The 24,351-nt window shown below is 33.8% G+C and overlaps 1 protein-coding gene across 3 annotated transcripts in view; it reads left to right on the forward strand.

Moving 5' to 3' along the window:
- The window catches only part of GBE1 (1,4-alpha-glucan branching enzyme 1), a 283,451-nt gene that overhangs the window by 195,874 nt on the left and 63,226 nt on the right, over positions 1–24,351 (forward strand). For all 3 annotated transcript variants that reach the window (XM_082460430.1, XM_082460431.1, XM_082460432.1), the window contains 3 exons: positions 3,506–3,604; positions 9,106–9,216; positions 12,104–12,275. In XM_082460430.1, coding sequence (XP_082316556.1) covers positions 3,506–3,604; positions 9,106–9,216; positions 12,104–12,275 — 382 coding nt within the window. The remainder of the gene's footprint in view (positions 1–3,505; positions 3,605–9,105; positions 9,217–12,103; positions 12,276–24,351) is intronic.

Below are 24,351 nucleotides of genomic sequence, written 5' to 3' on the forward strand. Positions count from 1 at the left end.
GCAGTAGTGACAGTCTCCTTCCTGTAGTGTTTATTATTTGTATAGCCTTTTTTCTATACATCATTTCTCAAAACTCCAAATCTCAAACTAGGTGATATGATTTCCTGGTTTATCTCTGGATCGAGAACAGAGACCTTTTGCCTCCTATATATCGTCTAGGAATAGAGCAATAGATCCTAAATTCCTGGGGTAAATTTTCATATAAAATTTAAAAACCCCACAATTACAATGCCATTTTGATACTCTGTATTGTTTCACAATCTCTACCTACCTATATTTGGTCATAACTTATAAGTCTTTTTAGTACTTATGCTAACACTTTCTGTGCTGAATATTTTTTAATGTAAATTAGTATTTTTAAACTTTTATTTTGTCTTTATATATTTTAATATTATCTGTCAAACATCAAAAAAATTAATTAGTTTGTCAATTATATTTATGGCAATTTGAAGCCGAGACATTATATATGACAAATTACTACAAACAGTTAATGACAGCACAAATCAGAAGTGGGTACTGAAGAAAAAGTAGTAATTATTTAATACAGGAAACTTAAAATTGTTACATTGATCTTTCCATTCATTTCAAGTAAAATAGTTTTATCATCTAGGGAGCTCTTGTCTGATTATCAGTGTTTCTACCAAGGAAACTTTGAGACTTTAGCCTACTTTATATTACTTGGTTTTAGGTATTTTTAAAACAAGATGTGTCTTCAATTTATTCTACTTAAATTGAAAACTACTTCAATTTCAATACATCACTTTTCTGTCTAGTGGGAGTCTCTTCAAAATGTGGAATTGATCCTCATGAACTTTTTTTTAAAGAAAGGAATGTGGTGTAATCAATGCAATGCAATGAAATACAATGTTATACATAAAGTCCTGTAGTAGAAATTTGAATTTATTTATAATGATAGTTATTAAAATTGAAACCTTTTTTCTGTATATCTACTATTATACATGGTTATATTTGCTGTATTAAATAAAAATATTTTTTTGATGACTGAGGCTTTTTCCCCCTCTGGAATAGTCATGAGTCATTTTTAGATATTAAAGAATTAAAACTATTTTAACTTCATTTGAAACATACATGATCATTTTAATATCCTATGTCAGTAAGCATCAACCCCTTTATATTTAAAGTATATTTATTTTAGTGACCGTTACGTTTACTTTTTTTTTTTTTTTTCTTTTAAGATTTTAAAAGAATAGTCATTAACTCTGTACTTCCAAAAGAGAGCTAGAAATATCTCATATGCATTAATGGGGCAGCCTTCTAGGAGTCAGATTTAGGAGTTAAGACCAATTGGTGTCCAAATATTTTTCTTAGCAGATTCTATTTCCTTTCAAACTATTTGCTAAAACTACCTGTAGACCGAATATAGACTATACCTTAATGTTTTCTTGAGAAAAATTATCTTGATCTTTAATGCCATCTTATCACCAGTCTTAGGAAAACTCTGGGTCTTTTGAAAATTCTTTTGGGAAGGCATTGTGTCTGTAATTCCAGTGCCTAACCCAGGTGCCTGAGATTTAATACATATTCAGCCAGTGTTTATAAGGAGTTGAACTGAATACCTATCGTATCTGTGAAAATGTGACATATTTTGATAAATATAATTCTTTTTAAATGGTTTCTTTTCTGTTAACCATTCATCCTTTTTCACTTTTTTAATTCATCTTTTTTCACTTTTATAAACTCTAAGGAAGTATGTAGAAATAAGATATTATTGACAAATATTTTCTTATGGATGTATTCCACCATGGACTATATTTAACTGTAGCTCTCTTCCATTAGAAAACAATTAATGCATATTTTGGCAGTCCAGAGAGGTCATATGTTTCTTTTTTTCCAGCTTTTCTGTGGGACGAGTTTGAGGATGAGGTGTGTTGTGGAAGAAGAAGCAGTTAAGTCTCAGAGAGCTCAGAGTATGTGATAGTCTTTCTTAGGAAGTAAGGAAAATGATCCAAAGAAGAATTTGGGCGATGACAAACACAGAAAAACTTGTGACAAGCACAGGGAAGAGTAAATGTTTCAAAGTGGATGAGGTATTGAATATTTGAAATGAAGTAGTGGAAATAACGACGGAAAGATAGAGGTCTCTTCCTTGCACTTTCTGTGTACTTCAGCTAACAATTATGACAGCCACACATGTTGTCATTTCGTGATAAGTGTATGTGTGTGCATGTTCATTTAGGTCCTAGTTCATGAATCCAGCAAGTCAAGTATTATGTCTTATGTATCTTGAAATCCTTGGCAGCACCTTCATGCATTCACTCAGCAGGGAGTTACTGAGTTCCTGCCTTATGCCAGCGACTCTTCTACTATTCTAGATTCCTGGCATATGTCAGTGGACAGCGGCGTCAGGAACAGCAACAAAAGTCCTGCTCCATGGATCTTAAATTTTAACAGTGAATGAGGAAGCCGATAATCAAATAGTGAACTATATTGTCAACGCTTAAAGTATACTTGTTGAATTATATCTTAAATTGAAGAATTTGAGGTTTTTATTGTTGGCTATTGAAAGCTATTTGCAGGCAGTGATAGGAGCAGACTATTCAGCAGCAATTAGGGTAAAGAGAAACTGGAGATGGGGAACTTTGTTTGGAAACATAGTGGTTGAAGCAAACAGTAATGTAGGTTAAATAAGATAGTGTCTGTAGAAATGGAGCAAAGGAGAAGAATTTATTGGAAAGATATTGTGGAGTTAGAATTGCTAGTACTTGTCCCATATTTTACCACAGTTGTTATAATAACGTATTTTGTTGCATCTGGGTCCTTGTGCCATTACTTTTTTACTTATCTGTTTGATTGTATATTTATTTGATTACTGATAATCTAATGGTGGCATGACAGTAGGAAGACCCTGTCAAAAGGCCAGATGTCTGAGTCCTGGCTCTACCATGGAGAAGCATGTCTTTAGTGATCCCTTCACCTCAATAAGCCTCGATTTCTGTATCTTCTAAATGAAGAGAATCCACTAGATAACCTCAAAGACCCTTTCCAAGTGTAACTGACTCTAGTGAAAGCCATCTTGGTGCTTCGCTCTTAGTGTGCTAACTCTACTTTCCATTTCATCAGAAGCTAAGTTCTCACAAAATACACTGTATGTCCGTGCTGTATACAGAGAGAACAAGAATAACAGATATATGGCACATGTATTTTTATGTTTGATGAAAGCAGTAGTTCATAAATATAGTACTCAAAAATTAGTGTAAGAAGCTATGTTTCAACAGTAACACTTTTACTAGTTTTTGTTCTCTATGTGCTACTAAGGAAAAGATCAAATTTGTCCTGAAATGAAAAGCATTACACAAAATCTTATTGGGAAATGAGATACACTATCACAATTTTATCTACTTTTACAGTTATGCTACCAAAATACTCCACGAGTATTCACCCCTATTTATTGTTTGTATTCATTGGCCTGGATTTTACTGTCAGAAGAATATATAGTAAAAACTTGAGCAATCTGAACTGATAATGCTGATGCTCTTTATTTCAGGATGTATCAGGAATGCCAGCTCTGTGTTTTCCAATTTCCCAGGGAGGGAGTGGCTTTGACTATCGATTAGCCATGGCAATTCCGGATAAATGGATCCAGGTAAGGTTTCATGTAAATTTTTTTTTCCTGCGGATACTATGTATTATGTTGGTTTATTTATTATTTCTTTGATTTATTTCTTGGTTGTGATCATTAGTTACAGATATAATTGAAGTATTAAGTTCTCTCATTAGTGTGTTGCTTCTTGTGCTTTTTAATAAGGTGCCTTTCAAACTTCTAAAAGTTCTAATTTAAAGTATTCACACTTACGTTATACAGGCACAGAGAAAATATGATTGATATAATGTTAGCTGTGTAAATGGAATTTTGCATTATCAATGCAATTATATGAAAGTTCGGTGTTCTATATTTAAAACACATTAAACTTCATCAACGCATCCATTTCTGCCTGCAAATCATCAATTAATGTAGAAGTCACTCCTTAATTCCCAGTACTTGCTTCATAGTATGTTTTTTTCTCAACAGATTTGGATTTATCCATTCCTTCATTTAGCATTTAAAAGCCCTTACCATGTGTTAGGCACTAGGAATGAATAATTATACATGACACCTTGCATATAATTTCTAATACAATTTTATTAAATTTAATGATAGTTCAAGTAGTTTGGATTATATTTTGTTTCATTTTATGTTTGTCTAAAAGACTAAAGTTGTTACATAGATTTGATGTAGAACATTTCTGAGTGGCCAAGTCTGTAATCATAGGCTGAATATGTATAAGGAGTCAGATATGTATCAAATAATCATTGCTTTCTGATAAGCCCTTTAGTACAGACATGAACAGGTGCCATGAGATCACAACGGTAGAAGAGCTTAACTTTGCATAGAGAAAACATAAAGCCTACTCTGAAGGAAGTAGTTACTGTAATCATCTCTTAATTGTCTTTTCTGTATCCCTAGGCAATTTGGGCAGTGCACAGCTGTGACATTAAAACTCTACCAGCACAAGTTCCGCTTCTCCATCTATAATGATTTTGTAAACATTGTTAGATCGAAAAGCAAGGGTTTTACAGAGGCGATTAGACTTAGAAATCAAAGGAACAAACAAATGTGTGTTCCAACTTTAATACCTGGGAAAGTTGCATTGTATTTGTCACTTAAAAAAAATGCTGTGGTCTTCAAGTTTCTTACCTTAGTTGAAGGTTCTTTATCCACCCCCCATCTTTTATTATTTCTAATCTTCCACACAGACTTTTTTCCCCTCACAAGTGCCAAATATTACTTTTTTTACTGAAAAGCCTTCATCAGTCTTTGGGCAAATTCAAGGATATTTCAAGGTGTACATCAACCTAGAATTATTTCCCAGTCAGTCATGGCTCACAGTAGGATATTTCCTTCTCTAAGCAATCATGTCAGGCTTTAAAAAAAATTTAACTTACTAAACATTTCAGTACCTTGTATGCTCAAGATACTGTACTATGCAGTACATCATATAAATAGAAAAAAGTGTATTGTCCTCTGTTTAGGATATGGCCATCTTGTCTTTGTAGATTGTAAAGCCTCTGAAGACAGATATCATCTTCTGTTTTATGTAATTATTTAACATCTTTTTTCATCACCAAAGTGGGAGCCTTAGTTAATAAGACAAGAGAGAGTTAAAATAATATTTAAAAAAAAACTCAGTGATTTTCCTCTCCTTTTATAATTTGTGCATTTAAAAATATTCCGTAAATGATTATCATCCCTTCAAATGTCAATAAAACACACAAGAGTATTGATAGAAATGACAACTATACTCAGAATGTATGTGTCATGCATTTTATCTACACATAGGGTATGCATTAGATTAGAATGCTAGATTTCATTCATGTTTTTGTTGTTCAAAAGCAAATTATTTACCATTTTCTACTTGTAGAGTTCAAAATCAGTAGTTTGGGATATCATATTAGTTTAGTCATTTACTGAACAAATATTTGCCGATCTAAAATATGCCAAATTTGCTGTATCTTCTTTCATTTTATTTGATCATTTTTATTATCTAATAACTGAAGTGTTCATGTAAAGGTAATATAGGTATTTAATTGAATTCACTCATTTATTAATTCCACCAAATATTTATTGAGCATCTGGTATTTTTCATTATATATAGTTTTTTTAATTACACTTTTTATATTAAGATAATTGTAGATTTTCATGCAGTTGTAAGAAATAATACAGTGAGATCTGGTGAATTCTTAAACAGTATTCCCCAATGGTAACATCTTGCAAAGCTATAGTACAATATCACAACCAGGATAGTGACATGGACATAGTCAAGATATAGAACACTTCCACTACCACAAGTTTCCCAAATGTTGCCTTTATAACCACACCCACTTCCCTCTTCCCCCAGTCACTCCTTAACTTTTGACCACCACTAATCTGATCTCCATTTCTATAATTTTTTCATTTCGAGAATGTTATATAAATGGAATTATACAGTATGTAACCTTTTGGAATTGCCATTTTTCACTCAGTCGAATTCTCTGGGGATTTCATCCAGGTTCTTGCATGTGTCAGTAGTCTATTCCTTTTCAACTTTTTTTTTTTTTAATTTTTATTGGAGTATAGTTGATTTACAATGTTGTGTTAGTTTCAGGTGTACAGCAAAGTGAATCAGTTATATATATACATATATCCACTCTTTTCTTAGATTCGTTTCCCATATAGGCCATTACAGAGTACTGAGTAGAGTACCATGTGCTACACAGTAGGTTCTTATTAGTTATCTATTTTATATATAGTAGTGTGTATATGTCAATCCCAATTTCCCAATTTATCCCTCCCTCCCTCACTTATCCCCTGGTAACTGTAAGTTTGTTTTCTATATCTGTGACTCTACTTCAGTGTATTCCTTTTCATTGTTGAATGGTATTCCATGGCATGGATGTATCACAGTTTGTTTAATTATTCGTCCATTAAAAGACATCTAGATTGTTTCTAGGTTTTGACTATTGTAAAGAAAGCTGCTATAAACGTTTGTGTACAGATTTTTGTATGACCATAAATTTTCATTATTCTAGGATAAATGCCCAAAAGTACAATTACTGGGTCTTATAGTGGTTGGATGTTAATTTGTTAAAAAACTGCCAAAGTATTTTTCTGAGTAGCTGTACCATTTTACATTCCCACCAGCAACTTTGGTGAGATCCAATTTCTGTACATCATTGAACAATAGCATTTGCTATTGTACTATTTTTTATTTTAGTCATTCTAACAGGTGTGCAGAAATACCTCACTATGGGTTTAATTTGTCTTTCCTTAATGGCTTAGGATGATGAACATCTTTTCGTGTGCTAATTTGCCTTCTGTATATCCTCTTTGGTGAAATGTCTGCTCATGTCTTTTGACCATTTTCTAATTGGATCACTTATTTCCTGTGGAGTTTTGAGAGTTCTTTATATAGTCTAGATTCAACTCTTTTGTGGGGTATGTGGTTGACAAATATTTTATCCCAGTCTTTGCTTGTCTTTTCATCCTCTTCATGTGGACTTGCACAGAACAAAAGTCCTTTGTTTCCTTTAAATTTGATGAAGGCCAATTTATCATTTTTTTTTTCCTTTTAGAGATCTCTTTTGGTGACAAGCCTAAGAATTATTTGACTCGCCTATGTTTTCTATTAAACATTTTATAGTTTTACTTTTATATTTAAACCCATAGTCCATTTGAGTTAGTTTTTGTGCAGTCAACGTGTAAGGGTTTTTTTCTGTTTTTCTTTTGCCTATGGATGTCTAACTCATTCAGCATGATTTGTTGAAAAGTCCATTGAACCTACTTCCATTGAATTGTTTTTACACAGTAGTCGAACTTAATTGGGCATATTTGTATAGGTCTATACATTAGTTTCAAATTTTTGCTGTATCTAAGTACCACAAACTTAGTGTCTTAAAATAACACAAATTTACTGTCATATAGTCACAAATCTGAAGTGGGTCTTACTAAGCTAAAATCAAGGCATTAGTAAGGGTGCATTCCTTCTGGAGGCTCTGTTTCCTTGACTTTTCTAGCTTCTAAAAGCCTATAAAAGCATGGACCTGTATTCCTGTATTCCTTGGTCCATGGTACCTTCCCCCATCCTCAAAGCCAACAGGGTAGCATCTTCAAATCTCTCTCTTACTCTGACAATTCAGGCATCTTTTAAGAAAGATGCCTGCAGTTACATTCGGCCCATCCAGATAATCCAGGAATCTACCCATCTCAATGTCCTTAACTTCAACATATCTCTAAAGTCCTTTTTGCCATGTAAGGTGACATATTCACAGACTCTGGGTATTAGGATGTAAACACCTGTGGGTGGCCATTAGTCTGCCTAATACAGCCTGTCCTCTGGTGCTCAGTGATTCACAGTGCAATTACGCAGGATGGCTAAGCACCTCTGAATTCCACTGAGCCAAAAAAAAACATGCAAAGGAAGATACAAGCAGGCTGGAACCCCATTTCTTGTACCAAAATCTTCATTAATTTTCTATTGTTGTGTAACAAACTACCACAAATTTAGCAACTTAAAACATTACTGTTATTATCTCACAATTTCTTCTAAGGGCACCCATTGTATTCAAAGGTCCCTCCCACACTCCAGGTTAAGGATTATACAAAGATGTGACTCTGAGGGAGCCGGAATCATAAGGGCCATTTTAGAACTCTGCTTCTATCCGCGTGCTGTTGACAGTTTTGGACAAGAGAAATGAACCCACTTAGAAAGAATGCGTTGAGTAAAAGAACAGGCTATTTTTACGCTATTAACTCTGAGGAGCACCAGCTTTTATAGGATAGGCAGAGGAAGGGATTTTACAGGATGTCTAGAGTGGTGGCAAAACAAAACAAAACAATCAAGAGTTTTGCAATGGTAGACTAAGAAGGAAAGCATTTCATGGAAGGGGTAGGGTCAGCATTATCATCATATACTGCAAGCATTTGCCTAAGAAAGAGCAATTACTGACCTAGGAGACAATCATAGTCTGAGATTTTGGCAAGGTCATTTGCACTGAAGGGGTGTTAGTGGAACAGAAGCCACACTGGAGACTGAGTAGCAACTGAAGTGGAAACAAAAATGTGTGGTCTGTTAAGATGATAATTATTTCATGATAATTAGGCTTTACACTTTGAAATAACAGTTGTTTTAATTTTTTTTTAAGAATGGAATGAGACATTATTCTTGCTAATTTTTTTTTTTTCATTCAAACCTAAAAACGTAGCAAGTATATCTCTACCTTGTGGAAGTTGCGGAAAGACATACTGCACAACAACACTTCACTGTGGTCATTAATCAAGAGGTAGCAGCTATTACAGAGGAAAAAGGTTACAAAAATCCTAAAATGCAGTGATCAAATCATCTGCAGAAAAACAAACACATGCACACACACACGCAAAACCACTGTCATTTGGATAGTCTGTATAAAAGCTGTGATTTCAGTAAAAGTTTTGACAGATATTTTTGCTCTGTGGCTGTGCTTATATCTGCATCTCAAATAATTTGGATTGATATGATGTATACCCTCAGACTGGGATTTAAAGTAAGGATGATAATGGTGTATTGGAATTATTTTTTGTCTTTTATTTAGTTACTTAAAGAATATAAAGATGAAGATTGGGATATGGGCAATATAGTGTATACACTCACAAACAGACGCTGCCTTGAAAAGTACATTGCTTATGCAGAGAGCCATGATCAGGTAAATAAATATGTGTATAAACCATTCTGTCTCTGTCTGTATTTATTAACATACCTAATTATAAACATATCACAGTACAAATTTCTATAGTTTAATACAGTTAATGTAATGTGTTATCTGTCTATTTTATGTGACAACTATTCATACTTGAAAAACATTTTAAAATTATTTTATAGATCCATAAATTCCAGCTTCAAAATGCAGTACCACTTTTACCCTGCCAAACTGTAATTAAATGATTGTGAATGACAGTTTCAAGTGTTATCTTACATGTTTTCCTTTGTTGTCACGAGAGGAATGTTGGTGCTAATCCAGGTTAATTTTAATTTCCATTTTAGGTTTCCTTCTAAAGATTTTCTTTTATGCCTTTTCACAAGCTTTCATCAATTTTTCCCTCCATCACTGAAATCTTTTGCTGATTGATCGCCCTGACCTCTGTCCCTCTTGATTTTAGTCCATCCTCTGTAATATAGTCCGAGGTATTTTCCAAAGGGCAAAGCTAATTTTGTCAACCCAGATCTTTTGGTTAAAGCGTCTCATTCACAGCCTGTCATATCCGGGCCCATGCCAAAGGTTATTCTCTGCTCAACCCTCCAAGAGTTCTATTCTTCAATACTGTTAAATTTCCACCCATTCCTGAGTAGGTCAACCTCGCTCCAGTCTTGTATTTTTCCCCACACACCTGCAAATGCCTACTTCCCCTGGGAGGCTCGTGTAAAGACCTAATGCCCTGGCTCAGATATATTCTCCCTGAAGCCTTCATCCAGGTGTATAGGGAAAAAATAGTTTCCCCATTCTTCACTTTCTCATCACATTTTAAGCAGAAAATTTGTTTCTGATACCTTTGTATTTCCAGCCTTAGCACTGTGCTACTCCTAGTAGTCACTCAATAAACATAAATAAATGCAGGAAAAGGCCATTTAGTTACATAAAGCCTATGAATCATCATAAACAACATAAAATGAACTCCTTATACATTAAAAAGACAGTAAAACTTTCTGAAATTATTTGCAGTATATGTATTCAGAAAATTAAAGTTAAAACAATAAGCTCCTCTGGTATTTCAGCAGAAATTGACAATTTAAGGTAGACACTAGTTTTTCAGGTGTCTCCTTTAACTGTTAAGAAAGTATAAGTAGACCAGAGGTCAGCTGCCAAGGCCCATGGGCCAAATTCTGTCTGCTGCTTGTTTTTGTAAAGGTAATTGGAATACAGCCATGTTCATTCACTCACCTATTGTCTATGGCTGCTTTTGAGCCATAATGGTATGCTTAAGTAGTTGAGACTGAGGAAGGAGCCCACAATGCCTACACTATGTACTGTTTGGCCTGTACAGAAAGTTTGCTCACTCATAAAGTAGACATATATTAAGTTTTACATCTTCCTAGTTGGGGCAGTACTTTCTTTTCAACTTAAATTGGCTGTGGAGCAGATCAAATAAATACCTATGAAGAAACCAGAACCAAAACATAACAAAATAAGAAATGAATAGTATTAATTTAAGGATGGAGGAATCTCTTGTCAAATACATAACAATACGAAAATTAAAATGCATGCATAAATTATATGTTTCTATTACAAACTCCTAGCAGTTGTAGCATGTTTTGAGCTCCCAATATATGTGTATTTTATATGAATGAATAAAAGAATAAATAAATGAGTGGAATAAACAAATTGAAGATGAAACTGGTAGGTTAATTTCATAATTTTTCTCCCCAAATGTACAGAAACAGTATGGATTTACCAATTATTTCATACTTTAAAGATCCACATAATTCTGCCTTGTATTACAAATTGTCGGGAATGTACAAAGAGATGCAAATTGCCTAGTTCTTTCTATAAAAGCAAATGTATACTGAATTTTAAACCTGATAAAAAATTATAAATATGAATATATATGTGAAAATTGCTTAGAGATTAAAATAGGTTTATAAGTAAAAATATTTTTCTAAAAATGAAAATAATCGTACAGTAATAGGGTGAGGAGATTATGGTTTAGTCTCTATGTTTCACTATATATAATTTTTTGTCAATAAATAACACTTGGCATTAGTTAGCTATTTTTAACCGTAAATAATTCAGATTGTTAAGAGGCCTCTTCTGCTGCTCAGGGTGTTTCTGAGTTACCTGCCCCATTTGTCAACTATTATATTTTCATATAAAACAAACTAATTTTAGATTAGATGGCAAATATAATGAGAAAGCAAATTTTACATTTTAAGAAAAAGTTGTCAATTTGCTGCTGAAGGGGAGAGGGTCCATTGTAATATATTTATATACATATTTTATATATATAAATACATCTATATAAATATAAATGCATATACATATAAATTACTTTTAGGAAACTCTTCCATTCTTTCAAAACAATAAAATCATGATATGCAAGAAATTTTTTAAAATCTATTAGTATTCTAATAGTTTAATGTAAGATTATGGGATTATATGAAATAATGTATGTGAAACTTTTGAAAATTGTAAAGCACTATAGAATTTAAAGAATTCATTCAATTAAAAAATTCATTATTCAAATCCTAAAAAAAAGAAAAAATATCTGTTAGTATTCTCAACATTAAAATACATGTTTATTCTAACTTCAAAAAATGTGAAGCATCAGCTTATTATAACAAATATTCAGGTAGCTTATCATGAGCCTTTCACCAAGCTATTTTAAAAATGAAAGAAACATAGATACATGAGATCTCTCATGTATTTCACCAGCTCACCTTCAGCATAGTGACTGTTGGAAAATACATGAAATTAATATTAATTCACACACCTCTTCTGCATTGTTTCCATTCTGTATAATTACATGTTATTCTAGTATAAATCACAGCTGCTTAGTACCTATTATTTGCATTTATCTCAGTGACTTTTATTTTTATAGGCACTCGTTGGGGATAAGTCGCTGGCGTTTTGGTTGATGGATGCTGAAATGTATACCAACATGAGTGTTCTAACCCCGTTTACTCCAGTTATTGATCGTGGAATACAGCTTCATAAAATGATTCGACTCATTACTCATGCACTTGGCGGAGAAGGCTATCTCAATTTCATGGGTAAGTATGAGGTGAACATATATCCAATCTGTGTTTAAAATGTTAACTAATATTATATATGACATAAGTTATGTAGAATACTTTGGTTTGGTTGTTCAGGTTTAAAATAGAAAATTATAACTTTATTTCTTTAAATCACTGTCATGTGTAAACTGTAAAAATTAAATTACTTTAAGATGATTGTTACACTAATACATGATGCAAAAGTAATCTAATGGCTGGTATTTTATTTAATATTGTTGTCAATAAGTGGGGTGAACTTTTTTAAACAGAATTATTATTCTGAATTTAATCATTGAGTTTATTATTATAGTGTTTGTAATACATTGAACATAAGAAGGATATAATTGTCATGTCATAGCATATTGAGCTAATATTATTGGTCTTCTTTGAGGTAGTTGTATACCAGTATACTTGTATTCTAAATGTGGAAGCCAACGCCCAAGATATTGTGATGGACAAAAAAAATATATTTGTTTTAAAAAATAGGAAAATATGAATATTCAAAGGTCATTGTTGTCTGAAGGATCTTGAATGATAAAATATAAAAATCAACTAATACCATCTTCAGTTCTATTTGGTCAACCATGACCATTTGAGTTTTAGGAAATTTCACCAGTTTTTAGGTTAGAGAGAGCTGGAAAGACTGGACAATGCATATGGGAGACTGATATTTTTCTACAATAAAAGCTGTAGAGCTTCAGATTAATTCATTTCTATCTGAAAATTTTTTTTTAATTAATTAATTAATTATTTTATTATTTTTGGCTGTGTTGGGTCTTCGCTTCTGTGCGAGGGCTTTCTCTAGTTGTGGCAAGTGGGGGCCACTCTTCATCGCGGTGCGCGGGCCTCTCACTGTCGCGGCCTCTCTTGTTGCGGAGCACAGGCTCCAGACGCGCAGGCTCAGTAGTTGTGGCTCACGGGCCCAGTCACTCCGCGGCATGTGGGATCTTCCCAGACCAGGGCTCGAACCCGTGTCCCCTGCATTGGCAGGCGGACTCTCAACCACTGCGCCACCAGGGAAGCCCAATCTGAAAATTTTTATTAAAAAATCTCAGATTGGACTTTTAAAAGCCTCTATTGTTTGCTAACTTGAGATTAGGAAGCCAGACCCAATAAACCATACACCAGATTTCACCCGTACAACCTGTACCTTTCAGTGCATCCCTCTCCTCTCAGGATCACCAAAATTTGTTAATATTCCCAACCTGTCAGGAAGTGGCCCTTATGACCGGTGAGACTGCACTTTGTCTTTCAGGCACCAGGCTGGGCTTCCTGGGTGGACTTTGCAGGCATTGTATTCATAAGTAAAGCCAGCCTCAGTTCCTAAAAGGCAACTAGTCCTCCTTCACACAATGAACATCATTCACGAGTATGACTTTTCCAGTAAGGCCTTAGTTGCACAGTTTATTCAATTATATCTTGATGAAGAGGTGGAGTCAATGAACTTAGGTAAACAACTATGTCACCATGTAAAGTGAGAGATTTTTTAATGTTTTATTTCATTTATAAAAGCAGGGTTTATTAAATTGTTGCAGTGTATGTAGATAGATTAAAAAGAAAATGAAAGAGCTTCCTTATATATGTGGAAACTAAAACAACTTTCCTGTTAGAGAAATAAAATCAAATAAGACCTCTGATTTCATGCTGTTAGTCCTGTCATTAATTCTTGAAGCCCACTGCATCTGAGAATTCTAGTAATCCTGACTTAGTTTACTGCTTTAGTCTGGAAGTTGTGTAAGCAGTATCAGCTCAGAAGCCTATAGCAAAGAGTTGGGAGTGTCAGTAGTTTGAGGTACCTGATAGAGTCCTTTTCCTGAGACTGTCCTTTGTTGAAGACAGTTCTAGCCTGTAGCATACAACAGAGCATCAGAGTAAAACAAAACTATCTGCAGATGACAGAGAATTAATGGCCCTAGTTAATTTAATATTGATAACTTTCAGATTAAAAAAGGTCTGATGAAAGTTCATAATGAGAACTGTTTCTTGAGTCTTGGTCAATATTTTCCCTGAGGGTAAAAATGGATCATGGACAGCTAAGATCTTAACAAATCTCCAGTAACTTCATAAATTTTGTGAAATGTTTATATTAATATAATCTTAACTGTATATATTCAGCCTGAGGATGGCTAAAATGCTATTCTGTTTTGGAAACTCTTCCCATGGAACTTTCGGTAGTAACACAACTAAATAAACATAATTATTTCTAGCATCTCTCTATAAGGTCTGTAAATTGACCATATTTGTGGTATCAAATATAATTTTGAAATTATTATTTGATACAGGACTCAAAGATCTTTTGAAGTTTTCTTCTTACATTTGTCCTTCAAATGGCTTATAATGTTTAACTCCAATATAGCACTTTTTAAAAATTGCTTCTGTCTCAATGTCTTTTCTAAATCTAGCATTTCTCTACTAACTTTGAAACCAGTAATCTCCAAAGTCTCTATAATTTCTGATTATTGACGTTGTTTTATGAAATTTGATATTTCCCCGTGAGCTATCATGACTTTAAATATTTTTTTCCACTTTCTGATCATGGCACTCTCCTGCTGAATGGCTTCAATGGCTGCAGTGTCCTCCAGCTGACCTCTAAGCCTTGCATGAATGGTCTCCCATGGGTCTCCCCGTTGATGGCTCTGCTCCAGTCAAGCAAGCCTTCTTTCAGTTCACTGAATGTACCAACTTCCTTCCACTGTGAATTCTGTATATTTTTCTGTTCTCCCCTCTTGAAATCACTCTACTCAGATCCCCCCTGCCATACCTGACAAAATCCTTCATTTACAAATCTTTTTTCCTTAGGGAAGTCTTTTCTAAAGCCTCAAACTTCACTAGTTTTACCTATTATACATTTTTATATTACCCTATACCTACCTTTTGTGGCACATAACAAAATTACATTTTAAAAAACTATTAAATATATAGCTGCCTTGATACATTTAAAACTGAATGAAAATAGGGCTCATCTGTATCTTATTCACTATTATATCTTCATGAACTAGTAGCAATTAGCACAGTATCTAGCACATCACAAGACTCACATTTTTCTGAAAAAGGATATTTTATATATTTATATATATACGTATATGCATATATATAATTACCTTGTAGTTATTTTTAGCAGTAGTTCATTAGCTGCAATCACCAGTTGTAGTTTTAAGGAAAGTTATTTTTTTTTCAAGTGGCATGTAAGAAATTAATTTTTAAAAAGATCAATTTAAGAAGTTCAAGACTGAGGAGCAATCTGGTTGTTTACTCATGTTTTAGGCATTTTAAAACTTACTAGCTTTCTGGAATTTTATTTCCCTCTAGTAGAGAAAGAATGATTTAAAAGAAGTAAGAAAACAACATACTTTTGCAGTTTTTCATTTAAATCTATTTACCTAAATTCATCAGGCATTTAGATATGTGTTCTGTTTATCAAAAATAATTAAGATCAATATGAATTCTCTCACAATGATACCAGTTTGGCTGATTTGTTTTATTTGTTTTTGTCTTATATACTCGTAATTTTGAGTTTAAAAAAATTCTTTCACTCTGGTTAAAGCCAGGGGAATATTTGCTATGCTTTTTTTTTTTTAATTTGCTAGGTTATTTTAATGATTATGAATAAATAGGTTTATATTTCCTATTCTTCCATCATATCATCATATGAAAGAATCAAATATAGAAGAGGAGAGAAGGGATAGTTAAATTATTTTTATATTTTTATACCATTGATCATAAGAGAGTTATAATAAATATTAATAAAAGTAAATTTATATTGACATAGCATGCTATATTTTCTAAAACATTTTCAGATGCCTCATCTAACTCAATCTTCATAAAATTTTTTTTTTTTTATACTGTCTGGCTTGCAAAGAAACATGGGGTGAAAGAAGAATATTCAGGTACCTAGGTAGATTTTCCAAGTCCCATTTTACTAAAGCTACAACTCAGAGAGGAAAAGGGACACACCTAATATTGTACAGCTAGAAAATGACAGCAGCTGATTGTGTTTTTCTTCTATTTACAATGTGAAAAAATTAGAAGTGAAAATTATTATTAGATCAGTGTATAGATTAGCTACCAAAATATGGTTAATAAATATCTTTTAGAGAAAAGGTAGAGCATAGTGGTTAAGAAAATGATCTCGATGGGAATCCAAGCTTAGCTGTGTGAGCTGGGTAAGGGGCATCATTACTCTGTGCCTTTGTTTGCTCAGTGGTAGAATGGAGTAGTGCCTGCCTCAGAGGATTGTTTTCAGGGTGAAATGATTTAATACGTACACAAGACTTAGAATATTGCCAGGCACATAACTCATAGTTAATGTTTATTTAAATTTAATTTAACTTTAAGTTATACTATTACTATTTTTAATATTACTAGCTATTCCATTGAATATATGGGTCCTAAACGCTGACGTTTCAATTCCATCCAAGAGTGTTTCTTTAGAATCTTATCTGATGGTATATTGTTTAACATAAAAGTTTCTTGAAGTATTTAATTCATTTCCTCTTGAAAACATCAGTAAAGGTAGTAATTCTTTGTTAAAAATCAAATGACATTTTCCTAGGTGGTATTATGTGGTTAATTATACAGAAATTAAGCCATTTCTGTAGTAAATCTCACTAAGAGTTAAGATTACTTTTTTTGTTTTTAATTCATAGTGATATCTGCTGAATGCTGATGCTAAAACATCTTACTTAACTTTCATGTATGAAGAGGTGTGATGTTCGCCTTGTTTGCTCATTTCTAGGATAAGCTAATATGATATTAATCAGTTAACATTTATTATATATTATATGGTATCTGTGTATGAGTGTGTGTGAGCATTGTATAAAACTTAATATGTTTTTCTGGCCTACCTGTGCCCAGATTTATTTTACACAGAAAGAGGGAGGAAGGGAGGGAGCGAGAGAGAGAGAGAGAGAGAGAGGTAGATTGATATAAAGCAACTTCAGTTTAAAAAGTTAGTGAATTTGACATATATATCAATTTAAACTATACACTTAATATATTTATAACACATTCTAGAATGTGTTTTAACACAATTTATAGCATTCCTTCATGCTTCAGACATTTATATGTATCTACTATGTACCAGGTATTGCTAAGTGGTGGATATTCCTGGGTGAAAAAGAGTTCTTGCCCTCAAGGTCTCAAAACCCAAAAGGGGATCCAGACAAGTATCTCTGACCTAGTACATTCACTAGATACAGTGATAGAGATAAGCAGAGAATGTCATGTAAATATGTAGGAAACTGGGTTAAGAGATTAGATTGTTGGTGGAATTTATGAGCTGCTTCAGCCAGGCAAACATAGAAAAATAGAAAGGCACAAGAAAGCCATGTGACAAACTTAGGGAGAGTCTAAGAAGGAGTAGGACTGAAGCAATGGAGTGAGATTAAAGTCAGTTGGGAATATTAAACTTCAAATAAATGAAAAAACTGGGGCCTGAAGAAATCAATTTAGAGATCATTCATTGATTGGCAAGTTTAATGAAAAAATGTGGTTTTCAATCCCTTTAAAACAGCATGAATTCTTCAGTAAGAAACGCCTGGTATTGACTGATGGTTTACTAGCTTTATGGTTTTTTTTTTAATCTATTTGTAATATAACTAAAAGGAGACAGATTAGAAAAATAAGGCATGTGATTATTGATGATCTATGTGGATATGTCTATGCTATTTTTATAATCAGTGGTTATTTAATGTTTGTTGGTTAAAAATAAATATAGAATGAAAAACATCTGCTTTACACATAGGATGACCTCAGTGAATATATGTTGCAGGCATAACTTGTTTCACTGTGCTTCTCTTTATTGTACTTCACAGATATTGTGTTTTTTACAAATTGAAGGTTTGTGGCAACCTTGCGTTGAGCAAGTCTATGGGCACAAGTTTTCCAACAGCCTTTGCTCACTTCCTGTATCTATCCCATTTTTGTAGTTCTTGTAGCATTTCAAACTTTTTCTTTATTATTATATTTGTTCTGGTGATCTGTGATCAGTGCTCTTTTTTTAATTGAAGTATAGTTGATTTACAGTATTATATTAGTTTCAGGTGTATAACATAGTGATTCAATATTTTTACAGATTATACTCTATTTAAACTTATTACAAAATAATGGCTATATTTCCCTGAGCTGTACAATATATCCTTGTAGCTTATTTATTTTATACGTAGTAGTTTGTATCTCTTAATCTCCTACCCTTATTTTGCCCCCCCCACTTCCATTTCCCCACTGGTAACCACTAATTTATGAGTCTGTTTCTGTTTTTTTATATTCATTTGTTGGTTTCATTTTTTAGATTCCATATATAAGTGATAACAGACTATTTGTCTTTCTCTGTCTGACATTTCACTAAGCATAATACCTTCTAGGTCCATTCACATTGTTGCAAATGGCAGAATTTCATTCTTTTTTATGTCTGACTAATATTCCATTGTGTGTGTGTATATATATTTTTTGTATCACATTTTCTTTATCCATTCATCTGTTGATGGACACTAAGGTTGCTTCCATATCTTGGCTGTTATGAACAATGCTGCTATGAACATTGGGGTGCATGTTATCTTTTTGAATTTAGTGTTTTCATTTTCTTCAGATATATTCTCAGAATTGGAATTGCTGGATTGTATGGTAGTTCTATTTTTAGTTTTCTGAGGAACCTCCATACTGTTTTCCATAGTGGCTTCACCAATTTACATCCCCACCAGCAGTGTACTAGAGTTCCCTTTTCTCCACATCCTCTCCAACATTGGTTATTTGTAGACTTTTGATGATAGCCATTCTGACAGGTGTTTGATGATATCTCATTGTGGTTTTGATTTGCTTTAATGTTACTACTACAGCTTGCCAAAGGTTCAGATGATGGTTAGCACTTTTTAGCAATACACTACTTTTTAAATTAAGATATGTACATTATTTTTAGAAATAATGCTATTACTATAGACTATAGTATAGTGTAAATGTAACTTTTATATGCACTGAGAAACCAAACAATTTGTGTGACTCACTATATTGCAATATTCACATTATTGAGGTAGTCTGGAACTGAACCCACAGTGTTTCCTCGCTATGCCTATACTTGTATGTAGATAAACTGCTAAAGCAATTCAAAGAAGAAGAAACTGTGGTTAATGATATATTTTGCCCCATTTTCTGGTGGTTCTCTGGTTATCTTGAAGTGCTACCTTTTCCTAACCCAGCTTACTGAGGCAGAGGGAGTAGTTGCATGGCCTTGTCATGTGACTTGTCAGGAACTGCTATAGGGAGGTGTGGCCAGGCAGGCAAATGGGCTACTATGTCCAGTAATTGTGTACTGGGAAAAAAACACCAGTACTGATGCTGCAGTATTAATTCCAGATACAGTTGACCCTTGAACAATGCAATTTTGAACCGCAAGTGTCCACTCATACATGAATATTTTTCAATATTTAGAACTACAGTACTACAAACTAAGTGGTTGGTTGGATCTACAGATGTGGAAGCACTAAGCATATGGAGGGCCAACTGTAAGTTACTAGTGGATAAACCTTGTCATTTTTCAAGAGGCAACTGAAATACCAAAATAATGCATTGATGGTATTCTTTATTAAAGACTGCTTAGAATTCTAGAAAAAGAGAAGAACCTAAGTATTTAATTCATTTAAAATATAAACATGTACATATTTTAAAATGTCAAGTAAAGTATAAATTAAAATCTAAAAGTATTAAGCACATATCTTGCTGATTTAAAATATTAGCAGACATATGTAATCTTAAGAATCAGCTATCCAAACAAAATGATGAAAATTTAATCTCAAATTTAAAAACTAAATAATATTATTTAATCATTTTTAAAGATTTGAATTTCAAAAATAACGTGAATTTAAGTGTTGTCATCATTGAGTTAGTTCCAAGTCAGTTTCTGTGAAAAATTTTCTGGCTCTTCAGAAAGCTCTTTGTAATCCTATCCTAGACTGGGCAATGGTAGGAGAAGGTTACATTGGACAGCTAACTCCAAATATTTTCATTTTCACGTAACCAAGTGTCTTATAACTTGAAGAAAATCTTTTTAAGCAACTTGACTTCATTTTCTTGAGTTTCATCACATATAGATAGAGATTCAGATGCAGAGTGTTCTGAATCACTTTCAGTACTGTCATGTTCATGTTCCACTTGTTCAGAAAGCCTTTGAACTAAAGTAAGAATCATTCTTGCAACAGAAGCTTTGCTTTCCCGGTTACCACTTTCTTTTTCCTCCTGGGGACTCTATGTTATAGAATACCATTTTCTAAATGAGTACACCTTCATTCCATTAGCAATTTTAATGCTGCGTGTAACTCTCTAGGTTTATCTCAAAACATAAGTGATTCCAATTTCTCATTTAAAAAGTACTGAACTAGCAGGGTTAAAATCAACAAAACTAACAATGTTTCACTACTATAATATGGCATGGTAGTCCAGAAAACTGAAAACTCATGTTGTAATCATAAAATACATATTCCCCATGACATCAGCTGTTACTGAATAAAGCTGAAATGTCAGAAATAATCTGGAATCATTGGGACTCATTGATTTGTTCCCTCATTTATTTATTCATTCATTCAGTTAAACCATTTGTTTTCATGTCAATTTCTGGATGTAAGTAGAGTTGTGTGAAGGCAAAGAAGTTCATGCTTGATAGATTTTATATCATCAGTGAGGTCATCATTTGAGAATAGAAGGAGTAAGAGACTTGAGAAAAAAGGTAGAAGTATGAAATAGACATCTTCAGAAGTGAAAATACTAGAGAACTGTAGTAGGATATCTAGGTAACACTGAATGCTCATTTGAGATTTGTAATCAAGATTATAAGCCAAATCAACCTCTTTGTTGTGTGACTTTTTTTTTTTTTTTTTCCTAGCAGGCCATGGTTGATCAAGGGTTGGAATTTTGTCAGGCATCTGTCAAAAGAGGGAAGGGTTTTGAAAGTAATAGAAAATAGCTGATATTATAGAGAACCCATAAATCACTGATTCTCAGAATTGCACACTGGAATGACCTGGAGAGTTTCAAAAAATACTAGAAATTGTGATTGAATTGGCCTTGGCTATAGCCTGGGCTTTGGAATTTTTTAAAGATTCCTTAAGGCTAGGAAGTAAAGAGAGAATTCCAAGAGGATGTAAAAGATATAGGAAAGTTCTCTGGTTCTAGAACAGAAATCATAGAGGGCACAGTACAAGGAAGGGAAGTTGGGACAGATGATGGGTATGTGGTGAGTCCAGCTGTCAGTGAAGGGCCAATGAAGGACCAGGAGGCTGGACTTGGACTTCCCATAGCAAACAAGGCAAACAGGAATGGGGCTGCTTCTGGAGTTTTCCTGGTTGGTATTGAGAAGCTTTCTCAAATAGATTTTTATCAACAGATAAAATTTAAATGAGAAGCCTTTTCTACTTTTCTTATATTGTTTTCTCTATTTATAAACAAACTAAGATCATGACAATGGAGTAAACCATTTTTTATTAATAGTGTGGTCATCTGGTATGCGTACATCTGTTTTTATTACTTTCTTGTTTAGGAATCTCATTACTATGATGTTTTCCTAGTTTCTGTAATGAGTGGTAGCTGCAGAGAAAGAGGCATAATTACAAACTGGCAATTTTCTCTCTCAGCAGTATTATGAAATTTCCATTACTAAATTTGAAGGATTTTCTCAATATGATTATATTGTATTTTGACATTTGAAATTCTGTGGGACATTCTTTAATGAATATGTTACATTCTCCCTGAAGCCACAGGGAAAGTTGGATGGATTTTGTGTCAGTCTGCATTTAGTGATAGCTACATTATACTTCAGTGTAAAATGTGTGATCCTATTTCACATCTTCCATCTGTGATTGTTTAGTGTCAAACTTGTAAATTCTTCTTTTTTCTGATAGATAGGAATACAATAAAAATTTAAATGTCTTCCTGCTAAGTGCTGGAATTGAAGCAGTTATAAGAGGACAAAATACACTCTGCCGAACAGTAGGAGTGCTGATTTTTGGCATTTTCTCTTAGCTTGTTGAGGCAAGTTTACTGAATGTGACACAGCTAGGAGAAGTCTGTAAAACTGAGCTGTGAAAAACTGCAAAATTCTCAATATGAGCAGCTGTAAATGGCTTGAAGCCCTGTTAAAATGCTCAGAGACACAAATAGAATCTATTTTAAATGGCATAGACTTAAAAGTAATGGCCCTGATTTGATTCACAGCACACTGATAACCAATTTTGGCTGGCATTTAATGAGAACTTACCATGAGTACAACATGGGGCTAAGAAGGAAGTACTGCTGCAGTTACCTGGGGGTCTTTAAAATACTGAACCCTGAGCCTCATCAACCTTTCACGCCAGAGTCAGCGATCGTGAGGCTGTGGCACTAGTGGTTTTTAAAAAAATCTCACAAAGTGATTTTAATTTGTGGAGATATAACATAGAGATCCACTGATGGGGAGGAAATGCAAAAATGAAAGTTGGGCCAAAGACAGATCCAGACTGTGCTGGGATCACTGGGGGCTAGCTGAGGGACTCGCCTGTCCCTTTCCCGACGTGATTTAAATACCCAGCTCAGTACCAGAAGTGTTCTTTCTGACAGGTTAATTTTCACACAAGAACCTTCAAATCCTTGCTGACGATTATAACCTGGGAGAAGAGTCACTTTAGAGAAGTTCATCTTAACCTAGTGAAGAATGTTTCTGATGCAATTTATCCACATTTTTCTCTAGCCCACTCACATTGTTCAAGTTGAATACATCACACCCTTTACACATAGGAAAAGGGTCTACTAGTAATCTGGATGTTGAGAGGAAAACAGAAGCAATTGAACCTATGTGTCCTTAATTCTCCCTGTCTTGATCTTAGGGTAGGATATCTGTGTAAGTCCCTGCATTGCTTCTTTTGGGGTCTCTGTGGTTGTCAGTGGTGTTATTGGGTGTGGTGTAAATGATTCTCCCTAAACTACTGTTCAGCTGGGCTAACCTCCTACTGAAGTTCCAAAGAAATGGTTAAAGCAATAAGATGAGACCCACTGCAGGACCCCAGTCTTTATCCATCTAAGCAAGGTGTGCTGCTCTCTGGTCATTTGCCTCTAAGCCTTTTACACCAGAAAGAAGAATTTTTTTTCTCTCTGGTTTATTGCTCTAAAACTGCATCAGAAAGTAGAGATATTAATTATTACTGTTGGTTCAAATGTTTATTTCATTAGAGAGGCTTGCTGGGAAAATAAGATTGTTCTTCTGTGCAGAACATGCTAACCAATGGAATATTATTCCTCATGTGTTACGGATTTTTAGCCAAAACTTACCATCTAGGGCACTGACTTTTCTCCTGGAGAGGGTATATGATCATATCTTTATAAAGAAAGAAAATTCCCACATATGGGAGACACTTATTTTTCTTTTCATCTCTCTCCTCAAGACGAGATAATCACAAATAGGAAGTTCAACACGTAGGCTGCATAGCAGATTTCCTAATGTAACAAAACAATAAAGTGGGCCTGGACCTTAAAATAAGTCCCAGTGAAAAGAGCACAATTTTTTCTAAAGTTAATATCTGAATTCTTTGCTCTTAGTCTACTACACACACAAAAACACACACTGTATGTATACTGTGTGTGTATATGTATGTGTATGTTTGCATGTATATATATATAACATTGAATGAACTCACTATCCACATAGCCCTGGGTTAAAAGTTCAGTATATAAACTTCTCTAGCTCCATTGTTGAGCTGTAGATGGTTGAGTTTGCAGAATGGAGGAACTATGTAATTTAACATTATTTAGAAACATAGAAATTTCATCAAACCTTCTTTATTACTTTGTTACCTAGCATTTTAAAAGAACTCCAAAGCCTCACTTTATGAGCTTCAGTGCCCCACAGAAGAATCCTCTAAATTCAGGGAGGCAGCTAGGTCCAGGATCCTCTGTCAAATTGCTCATCTTCCTAAGAAGGGAAAAAATAGGGTATTATCCTAGGACAGTGAGTAAAGATAAATTAATATATAATGGACATCATACCTAGCCCTGGATTCCTAATTTAGAGTTATATCTTTAACTAAGCCTCCCCCTGATCCAATCCCAAAGGCCCACC

The sequence above is a fragment of the Balaenoptera physalus genome, assembly GCF_965194825.1.
Source record: "Balaenoptera physalus genome assembly, chromosome: 4".
NCBI lineage: Eukaryota > Metazoa > Chordata > Mammalia > Artiodactyla > Balaenopteridae > Balaenoptera > Balaenoptera physalus.